This window comes from Miniopterus natalensis, chromosome X (genome assembly GCF_054644295.1).
Source record: "Miniopterus natalensis isolate mMinNat1 chromosome X, mMinNat1.hap1, whole genome shotgun sequence".
NCBI classification, from domain to species: domain Eukaryota; kingdom Metazoa; phylum Chordata; class Mammalia; order Chiroptera; family Miniopteridae; genus Miniopterus; species Miniopterus natalensis.
In genome coordinates, this window is record NC_142103.1 from 73925161 (window position 1) to 73945288 (window position 20128).

Sequence of the window (20128 nt, forward strand, 5' to 3'; positions counted from 1 at the left end):
CATAAACAAGAATAACCCAAAGAAGCCCACACCAAGACATTTCATAATTAAAATGCCAAAGATTAAAGGCAAAGAGAGAATCTTAAAAGTAGCAAAAGAAAAGCAACTACTTATATACAAAGGAACTCCCATAAGATGTCTGTCAGCTGATTTCTCAACAGAAACTTTGGAGGCCTGAAAGGATTGGCACAAAATATTCAAAGTGGTGAAAACCAAGGACATACATCCAAGATCACTCTATCCAGCAGGTTATCATTTAGAACTGAAAGAGAAATAATTTCCCAGACAAGAAAAAATTACAGGAGTTCATTGTCAATAAACCAGTACACAGAAATGTTAAAGAACCTTCTTTAAGAAGAAAAGAGAAGATAAAAAATATGAATACAAAAAATTGGAAAGGAAAAAAATTCTCATTGACAAAGGCACACATATAATAAAAGCAGTGGATCAACCAAAATATAAAGCTAGTACAAAGGTTCAAAGGTAAAAGTAGGAAGATTGTGTGTAATTACAACGATAAATTAGGGGATACATACAAACACACAAAAGAAGTAACAAATAATGACAAAAACATAAACATGGAGAGGATAAGTCAAAATTGTAGTGATTTTAGAATGTGCTCAAAGTTAAAAGACCATCAAATTAAAGTAGACTGCTATAAATATAGCTTGGTGTATAGGAAGCATATGGTAACTACAAATCAAAAATCTACAGGAGATATAGAAGAAAAAAAAGAGAAGAAGATCCAAACAGAACACAATAGAAAGTCATTAACATACAAGAGGAGAGAGCAAGAGAATAAGAAAGAACATAGAAGAACTACAAAAACAATCAGAAAACAATTACTAAAATGTCAGTAGCTAAATAACTATCAATAACCACTTTAAATGTAAGTGGACTAACTGCTCCAATAAAAAGAAATAAGGTAGCTGAATGGGTGAAAAAACAAGACCCATACATATGCTGCCTACAGGAGACCCACTTCATATCAAAAGACACAGATACACACAGACTAAACATAAAGGGATGGAAAAGGTACTTCATGCAAAAGGAAACCAAAAAAAAAGTGGGGTAGCAATACTTATATCAAACAAAATAGACTTTAAAACAAGGACCACAATAAGAGACAAAGAAAATCATTTAATGATGATAAAGGTATCAATCCAACAAAAGAATATAACTCTCATAACCACCTACATCCCCAATATAGGAGAACCTGAATATATAAAGCAAATTTGACAGACATAAAGGGAGATATTCTAGTAATACAGTCATAGTAGGGGACTTTAATACCCAATTGACATCAATGGATATATCATTCATACAGAAAATCAACAAGAAAACAGTGGCCTGGAATTACACAATAGACCATATAAACTTAATGGATATTTTTAGGACAGTTCACCAAAAAGCAGCAGAATATACAGTTTTCTCAAGTGCACATGGAACATGTTCCAGGATAAACTACATGCTAGGCCACAAAACAAGTCTCAATAAATTTAAGAAGATGGAAATCATGTCAAGTATCTTCTCCAATCACAATAGTATAAAACTAGAAATTAATTATGAGAAGAAATCTGAAAAACACACAAACATATGGAGGCTAAATAACATGTTACTAAACAATGAATGGATTAACAAGGAGATCAAGGAAGAAATAAAAAGATGTCTTGAGTCAAATGAAAATAAAAATACAACAAATCTATGTCATACAGCCAAGGCAATTCTAAAAGGAAAAATTATAGCAATACAGGCCTACCTCGGGAAACAAGAAAAATCTCAAATAAACAATTTAACCTTACATTTAAAGGAAATAGAAAAAAAAGAACAAATAAAGCCCAAAGTGAGTAGAAGGAAGGAAACAATAAAGATCAGAGGGTAAATAAATAGAGTCAAAAAAAAATAGAAAAGATCAGTGAAATCAAGAGCTGGTTCGTTGAAAAGATAAACAAACTTGATAAACCATTAGCCAGTCTCATCATGAAAAAAAAAAAAAAAGAGGGCCCAAATAAATAAAATCAGAAATAAAAAAGGAAAAATGATGAACCAACACCACAAAAATACAAAGGATTATAATGAAATACTATGAAAAATTATATATCAACAAATCGGATGCCCTGGAAGAAATGGACAAATTCCTAGAAACATACAATCTTTCAAAACTGAATCAGGAATAATCAGAGAATCTGAATAGACAGATTACAACTAGTGAAACTGAAGCAGTAATAAAAGAAAAAACTCCCAACAAACAGATGGCTTCACAGGTGAATCTTACCAAATACTTAAAGAATAATTACTACTTATTCTTCTCAAACTATTCCAAAAAAACTGAAGAGGAAGAATGGCTCCCAAACTCTGTTTACAAGGCCAGCATTGTCCTGATACAAAAACCAGACAAAGACTGATCAGCCCTGGCTAGTGTTGCTCAATTGGCTGAGTGTCATCCCATGCACCTAGAGGTGGCTGGTTTGTTTCCCAGTCAGGGCACATGCTCGGGTTGAGAGTTTGATCCCCAGTAGGGGGCAGGCAGGAGGCAGCAGATGGATGTTTCTCTCTCTCATTGATGTTTCTCTCTCTCCCTTTCCTTTCCTCTTTCTCTAAAATAATAAAAACATACTTTAAAAAAAGATTAACAAATTTTTAAAAAATCATATGATCATATCAATGGAGGCAGAAAAAGCACTTGACAAAATCCAACATCCATTTATGATAAAAACTCTCAGCAAAATGGATATAAAGGGAACATACCTCAACATAATACCGGCCATATATGACAAACCCACAGCTAATATCATATTCAAAGGTGAAAAGCTGAAAATTTTTTTTAAGATCAGGAGCAAGGCAAGGATGTCCAATTTCACCACATTTATTCAACATAGTACTGGAAGTCCTAGCCATAGCAGTCAAACAAGAAAAATAAATAAAAGGCATCCATATTGGAAAGGAAGAATTAAAACTGTCCTTATTTACAGATGTGTGACGGCATATATAGAGAACCCTAAAAAACTACCAAAAAACTTATTAGAACTAGTAAATGAATTCAGTAAAGTAGCAGGATACAAAATAAATATCCAGAAATCTGTTGTATTTTTATACACTAATAACAAATTATCAGATAGAGAAATTAAGGAAACAGTTTCATTTATAATGCATCAAACAGAATAAAATACCTAGGAATAAATTTAACCAAGGCGGTAAAATACTTGTATTTGGAAAACTATGACATTGAAAAAGATACAAATAAAAGGAAGGATATACCATGGTCACAAATCAGAAGAATTAGCATCATTAAAATGTCCTTACTACCCAAAGCAATATACAGATTCAGTGCAACCCTTATCAAAATACCAATGACATTTTTCACAGAACTAGAACAAATAATCTGAAAGTTTATATGGAACCACAAAAGACCCTGAATAGCCAAAGCAATCTTGAGAATAAAACACAAAGTTGGACGTATCATGCTACCTGATCTACAAGGCTATACTACATGGCTATAGTAATCAAAGCAGTGTGGTACTGGCATAAAAACAGACACATAGATCAATGGAAGAAAATAGAGAACCCAGAAATAAACCCATGCTTATATGATCAATTAATCTATGACAAAGGAGACAAGAATATACAATGGGGTAAAAACAGTCTCTTTAATAAAATAATGTTGGGAAAATTGGACAGATACATGCAAAAAAAATGAAACGGAATCATTTTGTTACATCATATGCAAGAATAAACTCAAAATGGATTAAAGACTCAAATTTAAGACCTGAAACCAAAAAATTTCTAGAAGAAAACAGGCAACAAAGTCTTTGACATCACTTTCAGTAATATTTTTTTTATGTGTCTCCTTGGACAAGGGAAACAAAAGGAAAAGTAAATACAAATGGGACTACATCAAACTAAAACTTTTTTGCACAGCGAAGGAAACCATCAACAAAACAAAAAGACAACCTACAGAATGGAAGATGTTATTTGCCAATGATATATCTAATAAAGGGTTAATACCTAAAATATAGGGTGTCCCCCAAAATGTATACATACTTTTAATGATTATAAAGTCAGTGTTTATTAAGATAGAGTTCATTTTCAAAATTTAAAAGAATCTACAGTAATGATTTTTTATGTCAATGTCTGTTTTCAAACTGATGACTGTTCTGGTCCAGGCACTGCTGATAATGTGAAGCAATAGAATTTTAAAAATCAAGAATCATTTTCATTGGGTATTTGTGCACCCTCAATTCAAAAACTGTTGCCAGTTTTGTACAGTAAACTTTATCTTTTATGTATCCCCATAAAAATTCTAGTAGATAAGTTTTCTTTGTTCAAAGCTTAGTCTGGCTTCACCCATTATTTCAAACCAGTTAAACCTGAAAAGGAGTCAAAATTAAGTGAGGTATAAACTGTTAAAGTATGTATACATGTTTTAGGGACACCCTGTATATAAGGAGGTCATACAACTTAACACCAAAAAAAAAAACAACCAATGTGATTAAAAAATGGGAAGAAGGCCTGAATAGACATTTCTCCAAAGAGGATGGTCAAGAGACATATGAAAAGATGCTCAGCATCTCTAATCATCAGGGAAATGCAAATAAAAACCTCAATGTGATATTATGTCACACCTGTCAGAATGGCTATCATCAGTAAATCAACAAACAAGTGTTGGCAAGGAAATGGAGAAAAGCAAATCCTCATACACTGTTGATCAGATTGCAATTGGTGCATCCACTATGGAAAACAGTATGGAGGTTCCTCAAAAATTTAAAAATAGAACTACCATATGACTCAGCAATTCCACTTCTGGGTATTTATCTGAAGAAATCTAAAACACTAATTTGAAAAGACATATGCACCCCTATGTTCACTGCAGCATTATTTCCAATAGCTAAGATAAAGAAGCAACCTAAGTGTCCATCAATAAATAAAGGGATAAAGAGGTAGTACATATATACAATGGAATATTAGTCAGCCATAAAAAAGAATGAAATCTGCCATTTGCAGCAACATGGATGGACCTAAAGAGTATTATGCTAAGTGAAATAAGTCAGACAGAAAAAGAAAAATACCATATGGTTTCACTTATATGAAAATTTAAAAAACAAAATAAATGAATTAACAAAACAGAAACAAACTTATAGATACAGAGAATAAATTGATGGGTGCCAGATGGGAGGGGGGTTAGGGGGCTGGGTGGAAAAAAGGAAGTGATTTAGATGTATAAATTGCCAGTTATAAAAACAGTCATGGTAATGTAAAGTACAGCACAGGAAATGTAGTCAATAATATTGTAAAAATTATGTATGGTGTCAGATGGGTACTTTACTTATTGGGGTGATTACTTTGTATGTTACATAAATGTCTAATCACTATGTTGTACACCTGAAACTATTATAATATTGTATATCAACGTTAATTGAAAAAAATGTTTTTAATTTCTTTAAAAAAGATAATAATCTCTCTCCACCCAGAGATTAATCAAAGAACTTATATGTTTATAAGCATAATCCATGGACACAGACATTGGTCTGGGGAAAGTCTCAGGGTGGAGTGGATGTGGGGTGGAGGGGATCAATGGGGGGTAAAGAGCGGCATCTGTAATACTTTCAACTAAAAATAAATAAATAAATAAATAAATAAATAATAGATAAATAAATAAATAATAGATGATAGATTGATAGATAGATGATAGAGATATAGATAGATAGATGATAGATAGATGATAGATAGATGATAGATGATGATAGATAGATAGATGATAGATAGATAGATGATAGATGATAGATAGAGATAGATAGATGATAGATAGATAGATGATAGATAGATAGGTGATGATAGATAGATAGATGATAGATAGATAGATGATAGATGATAGATAGATAGATAGATAGATGATAGATAGATAGATAGATAGATGATAGATAGAGATAGATAGATGATAGATATAGATAGATGATAGATGATGATAGATAGATGATAGATGATAGATAGATGATAGATGATAGATGATAGATAGATAGATAGATAGATAGATAGATAGATAGATGATAGATAGAGATAGATAGATGATAGATATAGATAGATGATAGATGATGATAGATAGATGATAGATGATAGATAGATAGATGATAGATAGATGATAGATAGATAGATAGATAGATAGATAGATAGATAGATAGATAGATAGATAGATAGATAGATAATAGATAGATAGATGATAGATAGATAGATGATAGATGATAGATAGATAGATGATAGATAGATAGATAGATAGATAGATAGATAGATAGATAGATAGATGATAGATAGATGATAGATATAGATAGATGATAGATGATGATAGATAGATGATAGATGATAGATAGATAGATGATAGATAGATAGATAGATGATAGATAGATAGATGATAGATGATAGATGATAGATAGATAGATGATAGATAGATAGATAGATAGATAGATAGATAGATAGATAGATGATAGATAGATAGATAGATAGATAGATAGATAGATAGATAGATGATAGATAGATAGATGATAGATAGATAGAGATAGATAGATGATAGATAGATAGATGATAGATAGATAGATAGATAGATAATAGATAGATAGATAGATAGATAGATAGATAGATAGATAGATAGATAGATGATAGATGATAGATAGATAGATAGATAGATAGATAGATAGATAGATAGATAGATAGATAGATGATAGATAGATGATAGATAGATAGATAGATAGATAGATGATAGATAGATAGAGATAGATAGATGATAGATAGATAGATGATAGATAGATAGATAGATAGATAATAGATAGATAGATAGATAGATAGATAGATAGATAGATAGATAGATGATAGATGATAGATAGATAGATAGATAGATAGATAGATAGATAGATAGATAGATAGATAGATAGATGATAGATAGATGATAGATAGATAGATGATAGATAGATAGAGATAGATAGATGATAGATAGATAGATGATAGATAGATAGATAGATAGATAATAGATAGATAGATAGATAGATAGATAGATAGATAGATAGATAGATAGATGATAGATGATGATAGATAGATAGATAGATAGATAGATAGATAGATAGATAGATAGATAGATAGATAGATGATAGATAGATAGATGATAGATAGATGATAGATAGATAGATAGATAGATAGATAGATGATAGATAGATGATAGATAGATAGATAGATAGATAGATAGATAGATAGATAGATAGATAGATAGATTGATAGATAGATGATAGATAGATAGAGATAGATAGATGATAGATATAGATAGATGATAGATGGTGATAGATAGATGATAGATGATAGATAGATAGATGATAGATAGATAGATGATAGATAGATAGATAGATGATAGATAGATAGATGATAGATGATAGATGATAGATAGATAGATGATAGATAGATGATAGATAGATATAGATAGATAGATAGATAGATAGATAGATAGATGATAGATAGATAGATGATAGATGATAGATAGATGATAGATAGATAGATAGATAGATAGATAGATAGATAGATAGATGATAGATAGATAGATAGATAGATAGATAGATAGATAGATAGATGATAGATAGATAGATAGATAGATAGATAGATAGATAGATGATAGATAGATAGATAGATGATAGATAGATAGATAGATGATAGATGATAGATGATAGATAGATAGATGATAGATAGATGATAGATAGATATAGATAGATAGATAGATAGATAGATATAGATAGATAGATAGATAGATAGATAGATAGATAGATAGATAGATGATAGATAGATAGATAGATGATAGATAGATAGATAGATAGATAGATAGATAGATAGATAGATGATAGATGATAGATGATGATAGATGATAGATAGATGATAGATAGATAGATAGATAGATAGATAGATATAGATAGATAGATAGATAATAGATAGATAGATAGATAGATAGATAGATAGATAGATGATAGATAGATAGATAGATAGATAGATAGATAGATAGATAGATAGATAGATGATAGATAGATAGAGATAGATAGATGATAGATATAGATAGATGATAGATGATGATAGATAGATGATAGATGATAGATAGATAGATGATAGATAGATAGATAGATAATAGATAGATAGATGATAGATAGATAGATAGATAGATAGATAGATAGATAGATAGATGATAGATAGATAGAGATAGATAGATGATAGATATAGATAGATGATAGATGATGATAGATAGATGATAGATGATAGATAGATAGATGATAGATAGATAGATGATAGATAGATAGATAGATGATAGATAGATAGATAGATAGATAGATAGATAGATAGATAGATAGATGATAGATAGATAGATGATAGATGATAGATGATAGATAGATAGATAGATAGATGATAGATAGATGATAGATAGATAGATATAGATAGATAGATAGATAGATAGATAGATAGATAGATAGATGATAGATAGATAGATAGATAGAGATAGATAGATGATAGATATAGATAGATGATAGATGATGATAGATAGATGATAGATGATAGATAGATAGATGATAGATAGATAGATGATAGATAGATAGATAGATGATAGATAGATAGATAGATAGATAGATAGATAGATAGATAGATAGATAGATAGATGATAGATAGATAGATGATAGATGATAGATGATAGATAGATAGATAGATAGATGATAGATAGATGATAGATAGATAGATATAGATAGATAGATAGATAGATAGATAGATAGATGATAGATAGATAGATAGATAGATGATAGATAGATAGATAGATGATAGATGATAGATAGATAGATAGATAGATAGATAGATAGATAGATAGATAGATAGATGATAGATAGATGATAGATGATAGATAGATATAGATAGATAGATAGATAATAGATAGATGATGATAGATAGATGATAGATGATAGATAGATAGATAGATAGATAGATGATAGATGATAGATAGATAGAGATAGATAGATGATAGATAGATATAGATAGATGATGATAGATAGATGATAGATGATAGATAGATAGATAGATGATAGATGATAGATAGATAGAGATAGATAGATGATAGATAGATATAGATAGATGATAGATAGATAGATATAGATAGATAAATGATGATAGATGATATAGATAGATGATAGATTAGATGATAGATAGATAGATAATAGATAGATTGATAGATAGATAGATAGATGATAGATGATAGATAGATAGATAGATAGATAGATAGATAGATAGATAGATAGATGATAGATAGATAGATAGATAGATAAATGATAGATAGATGATAGATGATGATGATAGATAGATAGATAGATAGATAGATAGATAGATGATGATGATAGATGATAGATAGATAGATAGATAGATAGATAGATAGATAGATAGATAGATAGATATAGATAGATAGATGATAGATGATAGATAATGATAGATGATAGATAGATGATAGATAGATGAGATAGATAGATAGATAGATAGATAGATAGATAGATATAGATAGATAGATGATAGATAGATGATAGATGATAGATGATAGATAGATAGATAGATGATAGATGATAGATTAGATAGATAGATGATAGATAGATAGATAGATAGATAGATAGATAGATAGATAGATAGATAGATAGATAGAAGATAGATATTAAGACAGTCAGAGAAAGACAAGTACCATATGATTTCACTCATATGTGGAATTTAATGAACAAACTGAACTACCAAGAAAAATAGAGACAGACTTATAGATAGAGAGCAGGGACATAGCTCTGGTGCGAGGGGTAAGTGTGTTGGGGGGTGGAGGGATTGAGCAAAAATAAAAAGAGAGAGAGAACTTGGACATGGACAACAGTCTGGTGATTGCGGGAGCTGGGGAGGTAGAAGAGGGCATAGAGGGGATAAATGATGATGGAAAAATTAAATTAAATTTAATTTAATTTAAAACTTTTTTAAAAGAAAAAAGAAGGGTTACAGAAGGGAAACACAATATTTCACACCATTCAAGAGCATAGTATAGCTCACTATAGTAGGGACACTTTGCTTTTTCTCTGACACTAGGAAAGGTCCCTGTAATATCTAATACAGCTGTTTTCTCCTAGCTTGAACAATACATTCTCCCTTTCTAAACACAAGGGTCATTCATTCTTCCCAGGACTCTTTGGAGGGTTACTGCCAAGTCTATCACGCTCTCCTTTTAGAAACAGTCCCATGGGACAGTTCCCCCAATATTATTATGTTTATACTAAATTAGCTGGGCCCTTGAACCATAGCTGATTTGATCCAGGGTGAAATTCTGACCCAACTCAGATCAATTGAATTCTGCTTTCTGGAAATTCGGAATTAGGACTAAGAAATGCTAGTTAAACTCTCTTAGGTACTTGTATATTTTACTATAAATATATGAAGGGGCAGAAAAATAAACAAATAGAGAAGGGAGAGGGAATCTGGAGGAGAGGGAAAAGTAGAGGGAGGGAGGAGAGATGGAAAAAGAGAGAGAGAAAAGAGGAGGAAAATGGAGAGTAATGAATGACATTATAAGAGAAAAGGGCTCTGGATCTCATGGTCCATGTCACATTGTGCCATCTATCTCATCTTTCCAGATTCCTGTGTTCAGCAGTGGAAGATTTTGTGGTTGATATTGTAAAGGCCTGGAGTCAGATAAAACAGAACAATACAGCAATAGAGTCTATGATTTTGAAAGTAAGTTTCCATTCCTTTTGTCTTGCACTCTTTGTGGAGCCAGGTGCCTCTCACTGGGAATTGTAAAAGAAAGGCAGGGAGGAGTAACTGGTAAGCCTCCCTGATGAGGAAAGTCCACCTCATCAAACTTCCATCTTTCATATGAAGAGTGACACTATTCATGCTTGTACTTCATGTACCTAACTATATGCCAAGCATCTACCCACACCTAGACACAAGTGTACACCAAGCATGTATGCATATGGCTGTATACCAGAACATGCTTGAAAATATGTACAAACAAATACATGCTAGAACTACACCCACATTTACCTCTATAACAACAGCAACAATAATAGCTAACACTTATAATAGCACTTACTCTGTTCCAGGAACTGTTAAGCACTTTTAATGTATTATTTTATTTAATCCTCACAATTGCCTCAGAATATAGAAGCACAAAGAGGTTAGGTAACTTGCCTCAAGTCACAAACTATTAAGTGATGTAGTTGGGAATCAAGCCTTGATTAGTCAGCACATCCCCAAACATGCACACATACAAAAGCAGACACACCAGGCACCCATGCAGGGACACATTCACACCCATAGGATTATGCCAATGAAAATAACAATTCAGAAATAGTTACTTTCCTCAAGTTGGTCAAGTCATTTTATAGGCCAGTCTAACGTGAAAAAAACTTGGCAACATACATTGGTTCCTGCAGCTGCTCAGAAACAAATGAAATCTGTTTGATCCCCTAACACTTTTCGGTTATCCGATCACATCTACCCAAGTACTTTTTTCCCAAACTTCCATCTCCCCACAGATAATTTTCCACGCTCAATGTTTCTGGCCAACTACTACCCCTCCCCACCTCTTCCCATACTGCTCCAACTCCTCATTCTGTCCTCTCAAGCGCAGGTCCTTCATAACAATGCCCTGTCTCCTTTCTCCCTACATAGAGTGACTTAATGTATGACAAGCTCAGTGTCCTGATTGATGTCCTGGCTGAGGATGCAGCAGTTGAGAAGAGTGCTACAGTATGTGCAGACAGTAGCAAGGCAGATGGAAAGCCCTTCATCCCTCGAATAGACCACACAGCCAAGTGCAAGTTGGAGCTGGCCACAAAGGCCAAGAATCTCCAGAAATCCTTAAAACTCATTATATTCCAAGTTGAACAAGGTAAGGTTGTGATTGAGGTAGGAAAAAAGGAAAGTTCCAGTGGATGGTTTACTGGTCTCCCTATGTTTTCTATTTGACTCCACTACCAAAACTCTGCATTCATATAGCATCCAAAATCAGTACTCAGGCACTGCTGATTTGAAAAGTGTCAGTCCTTATGATAAGCTTCCACTTTGGCTCCTCCTACCTACCAGGCATTCAACTCTTGCTATTCATTTATTTTTAGAATTAAAACTAATTCTAAACAATGACAGCTGTTCAAAGCTCTGTCAGCTTCCACCACCAGCCATGAATTTTTTTTAACCTATTCCTGTTTCTGTCCAACCACCAAGTCTGTGACTATTTTAGAAGGAAAAATAGTCTTTATCTCTTCATGTCTTTCACATGAAGAGTGGTCCTGGCAGTTCTGAAATTGATTGCCATTTCCCAAACTCATGACAAGTTGCAAGCTTTCAATTCAGTATGGAAACTCTTCAAACTCAAATTTCTTTTTTTTTTTTTTAAATATATCTTTATTGATTTCAGAGAGAGAGAGAGAGAGAGAGAGAGAGAAACATCAATGATGAGAGAGTCATTGATCAGCTGCTTCCTGCACGCTGCTACTGGGGAACCAACCCCCAACATGGGCATGTGCCCTGACTGGGAATCGAACCACGATATCCTGGCTCATAGGTCGATGCTCAACTGCTGAGCCACGCTGGCCAGGCAACTCTTCCAACTTCTTAATTTAACATTTTGTTTCCCATTTATTCCCCACAATGCTTCTTTGAAAAACAGATCAGAGATGGCATAAGACCAAGTATGTTCTACCTGAGCTATTGAAATTGAGCAGAAGTCCATGTAGCAAGGAAGTCCCTTTGACTTTTAGCCATGGTACCTTCTCCTACCTTGGTACCTTTAGTCACAATCTCAGCCAAGTTTCCAAGAAAGAAAGGAAATCTCCCTTCTGCACTGTGAAAGAACTGAACAGTCAGTTTGCCTCTATTTCTGTGGTAGTTTCCAAGTAGTGAGGATCAGATTAACCTAATGTGGCCATAACCCTGTCACAACCAACCCTCAACCTGCTCCATCAACACATAAGTCAGATTTAGAAGTGCAGTGTGTGGCTATGGGACAGAGAAAGGCACCCCTGCTGGGATAGGGATTGAATGTATGTGCTTTGGCACAGGCTGAGCACCTGAGCTATACAATATATAGGCTGGTGAATGGAAGAGCCTTCTCAAATATTCTGGGTGTGGGTAAGACATTTGAGTGAAAGAATGGCACTTTCCTAGGCTCAAGTTTGGAATAAAAGTCATATGAGTAAACGAATTAACAAAGAGGGTTTCCCACCCTGCCCCTCCCCCTTCCCACCTGTGGCCCTGAGCTTCTACTCACAATCACATTTCCTGAGTGACAGAGAAGAGTAACTGATAAAACAGAGAAAGCTCAGGTATGGATATGAAGAGACATGGGGGCAACACTGTAAGAAAGCTGGGACTACAAACGACATCATGGAGGAGAGGTGATGGTCAAATGAATCTCTGTTGTCTAACCACACACTGACTGGCATTAACTAAATAAAGCAGGTGCTCAAGAAATGCTTGATAAATGTAACCAATCCTCCCTCCAGCCATCCTTTTTTACCCTTCCTTTCCTTTCCCTTCCCTTCCCTCCTTCCTTACTTTCATTTTTTATCTATAGTTCTGGATGAACAAAGCCGACAGGCAATATCTGTTAAGAACTTTACTTCAGCTTTCTTCCTGGAAGATGACTCAGAAGATATTAGCCAGATGAGCCCAAGACACCGTAAGGATTTTTCCGTTCTTCTTCTCTTATTCTACCCTTTATCACTGTCTTCTAATGCCCAGAGTGCCCAGAGAATAAAAGGGTGTTTTCATACATTTTCCTTTAGCCATAATCCTACTCTGCAGTAGATATCCCTCCCTCTTTCCCAGAAAACTCACCTCTAATGGCTGACCTGATAAAACCCAAGATTTGAAGCTGTTTTCACTGCCAGCAAGCAAGCAAACTCAGCTTCACTGTCCTCTCAGTGGAAGCCCCTGTTCATCCAAGATGATCCCTCTTTGGAAAGTAAACCCTGAATGTTATTCAAGATAAAGTCATTAAGCTTGACCCTACACCCACAGAGAAAATAGTGTGAAATACAAATGATGACAGGGATTTCTTGCTCACATCTGACACCAAGGTGATGTCTTTTGTGTCTAGGTTCTCATTGTGGCACTTTGTCTTCTATACCTTGTCTCAAAAGTGAAGATCTAGATAATCTTAATTTGGAGCACTTACATTTTACACCTGAAACTATGTGAGTATTTAGCCCTATGACCTTTTTATGGCTTTCTTTTCTCTGGTTAAGAGCATAGTCTAAGGATGCCCAGAGTCAAATCCTGACTGTCCTTTACTAGTTGTGTGACCTTATGCAACCAAGGCCTCAGTTTCCTCACATGTAAAATGGAGATAATTCTAAAATCTGCCATATAGGTTTGTTGTATTTATTGAGTATATATATGCAAAGTACTTCCATTGAGCAGTGCTTAGCACCCATAGTTAAATGCTATGTGTTTTCATATTTATCCCTGTTAATATTATTATTATAAACAATAAATGTTAGCTGTTGTTCTTTCAAAGGACTTGTTTTTCCACTGTTGCCTTTAACAGTAAATGATTGCAGGTACTAAAAAATAACTGGAAATTTAGGGGACTAGGTAGTAAATCTAAAGATGTTTTTCTCACTAGCCCTACTGGTTTAGACTATTTCCAGCAGCCAGGTTCTGCCCCACTCACTCATTTTGAATTACATTAAGAAGATCAGTTGATCAGTTAGAGAGACCCCAATTTCTGGACTGTGGTTGAGGGCGGCAAATCTCATGTGAGAGATTTAGGGTCAGTTAAGTAACAAAATTTTAAAAATTATCTATAATTGAATAGTTACACTGTACTCATTTTCAGTTTCCCAGAAGAAGGACACAGCTAGCAATTACTGAAGTTTTCTAAAGCTTTCCATTTATTCCTATCTCCAGCCTCCATCCCCTTCTACTTCACTATTGGTCTAAGTTCATGTCTGAGGTTTCATTGACCTACCTAATGATTTTGATCAATGGTGTGCTAGCAAACATTTAAAACCAGCTTTCTGGGTGGAGCGGAAGGAAGGTAAACTCTAATTTATTTTCTGGTGTAAACCCTCCCACCATGGCCTATTTCAAGCTACTGATATAATGCCATTAAATGCAGAGTTGGGAAGTGATAGGCACAGTCAGCTGACATGAGCTGGTACAAACTGGCTCTAGCACTCCACTGGTTTTGATGTCAATATCCAAGATGAATGCAGAAGAATTAAAAAACTGCTGGACATATATATCCTCTTTTATCAGTCTTTTCTCCCAAACTTGTGGTCAGTTTGCTCTTTGATGTAAAAGCACCACAAAGGAGTTCAGATACCTCTGAAAACAATAGTGCAGACTTTATTCTCATACATTTTTCATTTTTTTTAATATGTTTTTATTGATTTGAGAGAGAGAGAAAGGGAGAGGGATGGAGAGAGAACACCAATGTGAGAGAGAAACATCAATTGGTTGCCTCCCATACACACCCTGACCAAGGACTGATCCCACAACCTAGGCATGTGCCCTGACTAGGAGTCAAACCGGTAACACTTTGGTGCACAGGATGATGCTCAACCAACTGAGCTGCACAGGCCAGGGCTATTCTTGTACATTTTTATCTGAGATACTCAAAAGTTTGTTGTGGGAATAAATCAATGACTCTATTTTCCTTTATTATATGTGGAAATATTGGTCACTCATATCTGAGGGCCTCAAAGATGACTTCTTTATTATGAGTCCCAATCCCACTGTATCCTCCCAACTAGATAGGTGCCCTCTCTTACAGCTTACAATGCTAGTGGTTAACACAAAAGGATATCTGCATGTCCTTCTCAAGAACATTAAGGCTTGTGCCCAATGTAGAGGAGGCCTTCCCTCAATGGTTTGTTATCATGCATATGAAGTCTGCTGCACAATAATAATGGCACTTCTTTCCTGCACCAATGTCTGTCCCCCTCTTCCCTTTGCCTAATTTCAGATGTTTCAAAGAAAAGTGCGTCATGAACAACTATTTTGGAATTGGACTGGATGCTAAAATTTCTCTGGAGTTCAACACCAGAAGAGATGAACACCCAGGACAGTACAAGTAAGGAAAAGGAACTCCCTTTCCTACATGAAAACAGACAATAACCATACATACATATATTCCTGCATCCCATACCTCTCAGACAAGCAACAGAAATAAAGAGGTCCTTTGGAAGTAAAACACATTAGTCCCAAGATTATCTTAATGGGACTGCTTGCCCCAAATGTTGACCTGGTCTGTGATAACTCTGCATTGGCATCCTGAACTTGGGCTGCCTTCTTAATCTAGACTTGTGGGTTACTGTGTAAACACAACTGTGTTACTGTTATTTCAGTCAGATTACATTGACTCAATTCAGCAAATTGCCTATCTTTGTTCTGTCTGTAAGAACTTGACCAGACCCTAGTAGTGGCCTCAGGCCTTTTTGGTTGATAAGGCTGCAAAATGTCAACTGGCTTGGCTCCCTTTGACCCACTGATTTTTATCCCATCCAGTGTTGGCCTGCTTGGCACCTATTGGTACTTTTGTACTACAGATAAATCCTAAGACATCCTCAGAGTTCTTGTGGTAAACTGAAACCACACATGTCCACCATCACCACCACCCCTTGCAACCTACCACCAGAACTTTTTCTCAGAGCAGGCTTTGACTGAGGACCAAGTACTTTATCAAATATGTGGTTTGCAAATACTCTTTCCAAGTTGCTTGTCTTTTCAATTGTTTGTCTTTTTATTTTCTAAATGCTATCTCTTAAAATATAAAAGTTTTGAATTTTGGTAAGATTCCATTGATCAATTTTTTTCTTTCATGGACTATGCTTTTGATGCCATATCTAAGAAATCTTGACCTAACCCAAGGTCTTAAAAATTTGCTCCTAAGTTTTCTTTTAAAAGTTTTCTTGTTTTAGCTCTTAAATTTAAGTCTATAATCTGCTTTGAGTTAATTTTTGTGTGTGGTATGAAGTAAGGGTCCAAGTTTTTTTTTGTTTTTTTCCCCACACGTATATCCAATTACAACAGCACCATTTTTTAAAGCTATTTTTTCCTCCAATGAATGGTGTTGACATATTTGTCAACAATTAAAGAACCATAAATGCAACATTTTTTCCCTAGATTCTCATTTCTGTTCCCCTGATCTATGTGTTTATCCAATGCAAATACCATACTATCTTGATAACTGTAGCTTTATAGTTAGTTTTGAAATTGAGAGATGAAAGCCCTCCAAATTTTTTCTTTTTCAGAACAAATTTCTGGTTAGGTATTTTTCATTTCTATATAGCTAAACTATTTTTATAGATAAGGAAACTAAAGTGCCCAAAGAACTAGTGGTTTTAAACAGAGTCCAAATAATTTTGTGCTAGCCTTCTTACATTTCAAAGCTCACGCCCTGTGGTGGCTCATTTCTGTGGCTTTACTTTAAAAACAAAAACTCATAGACACAAACAACAGTCTGGGAGTTATCAGAGGGATGGGAGTGGGGGTAGTAAAAGGTAAAGATGATCAAATATATGGTGACGGAAAATTTGATATTGGGTGGTGGACACACAATGCAATATATAGACGATGTATCATAGAATTGTACACTTGAAACCTAAATAATTTTATTAACCAATGTCACCTTAATACATTTAATTTTAAAGATAAATAAATAAAAATAAAAACTCATAGTAAACTCTAGCTAGCCTTTCTAGTGATTGTAAGCCCCCTGTCTGTTTTTAGCAGAGATCCTACAATCAGCAGGACGCTGTCCTTTCCAAGTCTCCTGATATTCTTGCCTATCCCATATTCTCTCCACTGGCTCCTCCTTTATAATCTACCTAGCAAACTTTTTCAAATATATTTTTATTAATTTCAGAGAGAAGAAGGGAGAGGAGAGAGAGATAGAAACATCAATGATAAGAGAGGCATTAATCGGCTGCCCCCTGCACACCCTCCTGCTGGGAATCAAGCCCGCAACCTAGGCATGTGCCCTGACTGGGAATCAAAGCTCAATATCCTAGATCATAGGTCAATGCTAAACTGCTGAGCCACGCAGCTGAGCTACCTAGTAAACTTTTAAGTCTAATTCTATAGCACTGAATTAATTTTTTGATATACAGATCTTAGAAAATCCTTCCACTTTGCCAGAAAAGTTATGCTTCAAAGAAATTGCAGTGTAAGAGTCATATGTTTCAAATGAAGTTTCCAAGCAGCTGAAATCTTGAGCTCCTGGAGTGGCATTGCTAGGGTAGCTAGTATCTACCAGACAGTTTAATTATAGCTTTTTTTTTTTTAATCTTCATCTAAGGATATTTTTTCCATTGCTTTTTGGAGAGAGTGGAAGGGAAGGAGAGAGAGAGAGAGAGAGAGAGAGAGAGAAACAATGATGTGAGAGAAACATATCGACTGGTTGCCTCCCACTCTAGCCCCAACAAGAGCCGGGGATCAAGCCTACAACTGAGGTAGGTGCCTTTGGCCAGAATTGAACCTGGGACCCTTTAGTCCGTGGGCTGATGCTCTAACCACTGAGCAAAACCAGCTAGGGCTATGATCACAGCTTTTTATTAGCATTACTTTCTGAATATTGGCCGTCTCTTCCAAGTCTGAATCAATATCAATAGCATGGAAAAGTGACAAATTTACCTACTGATGGAATGCTGAAGTTTCAGCAGGTGTTTGAATGGGGACACCAGTTACACCATCCTCTTGTGTTCACTTACCATTCAATATGACTCCTCTCTATACGAAGGCACTTGAGGAATAAAATGGGGTCCCCTCTTGCTTTTCCTCATCCATTTATCTTTATATTGTTCACCTTGTGGCTACCTTTCTCTACCCTTATCTCCCTATAGTAGCCGCCTTAAGAACAAGATATGGTATGGCCTTTTGGGAAGCAAGGAACTTTTGCAACGCTCTTACAGGAAACTGGAAGAACGAGTGCACCTGGAGGTTAGTGGAAAAGAGGGTAATCCTTCCTGGGCATAGAAAAAAGAAATCTCATGACCTTGGGAATCAACTTTCCCCAGTATTCTTGGTTTCCTCTGAGCTTTAACTCTGATCCTCACTCATAGCTCATGGGAAGAAGGTATGGGGATAGATTTCCATTTTATGGATAAGAAAATGATAGCATGAAGAGAAGACAGAGCCCTTCCCCTATCTCTGTAAATGTCCCTTCACATTTGTTTCTTTCAGTGTGATGGAGAAGCTATCGCCTTACCAAACCTGCAAGGCATTGTAGTGCTCAACATCACCAGCTATGCTGGAGGCATCAACTTCTGGGGAAGCAACACAGCAACCACAGTAAGTAAGAAATGAGGAACAGGGAGGGAGAAATGTTTGGCCCCTTTAAAATCTCTCAGAAAGGAGAGTTGGACTCACTGGGGTAGAAAGAAAGTGGACAATAGGGGGAGAAGGGGTGGGATGGGAACCTTTATTAGTAGCAGCTGTATAAGCAGTTTTTTAAAAGGCAATTAGCATTTCAGAACACAGAAAAATAATCAACCAAAGACTTCAGGATCAGATCAATTCTTAGGTGTTGCCTAAACTGAATTATTTTCCATTTCTCAGGCTTGACAGATCATTGAAAGGCTATCTAGACCATGTTTTTTTCTCCAAGGAGGTCTATCATTAAAATCTCTTGGGAAACCGGCCATGACCTTTTTCCTCTGAGCTCACCCAAGAAGGCCATGAGGCCAATGGGACTGGCCTTGGGCATTTACGATGCTAGATTAGACAGGGAGGGAACCAGCTCAGAGCTGTGATCTCAAAATGGACTAAGAGTTATGATTTCAGTGCCTTTTTCCCAGATGGGATCCCTGACCATATCTCTCCCTTTTCAATATATAGTTATTCCACTCTTCGTGAGCTAGAAAAATTCTCACAGGAGCTTTCAAAGCATGCCTGCTTTGTGATAGACAAGGTATGGTTTCTCAAGGGGATATGTAACACAATTCTTCCTCCCCAGGAATATGAGGCTCCTGCAATAGATGATGGGAAGCTGGAGGTAGTAGCAATCTTTGGTTCCATACAGATGGCAATGTCCCGTGTCATCAATCTACATCATCATCGCATTGCTCAGGTAGGCAGGGGCTGGGTGGGCACCAGAAAGGGA

At 35.2% G+C, this 20128-nt stretch overlaps 1 protein-coding gene across 1 annotated transcript in view; it reads left to right on the forward strand.

The window, feature by feature from the left end:
* DGKK (diacylglycerol kinase kappa) overlaps positions 1–20128 on the forward strand; it is a 131485-nt gene that overhangs the window by 99307 nt on the left and 12050 nt on the right. The window contains exons 14-21 of the mRNA XM_016218537.2: positions 10650–10749; positions 11692–11911; positions 13595–13699; positions 14120–14216; positions 15992–16099; positions 18870–18966; positions 19210–19317; positions 19982–20095. Of these exons, the coding sequence (XP_016074023.2) occupies positions 10650–10749; positions 11692–11911; positions 13595–13699; positions 14120–14216; positions 15992–16099; positions 18870–18966; positions 19210–19317; positions 19982–20095 (949 nt within the window). The remainder of the gene's footprint in view (positions 1–10649; positions 10750–11691; positions 11912–13594; positions 13700–14119; positions 14217–15991; positions 16100–18869; positions 18967–19209; positions 19318–19981; positions 20096–20128) is intronic.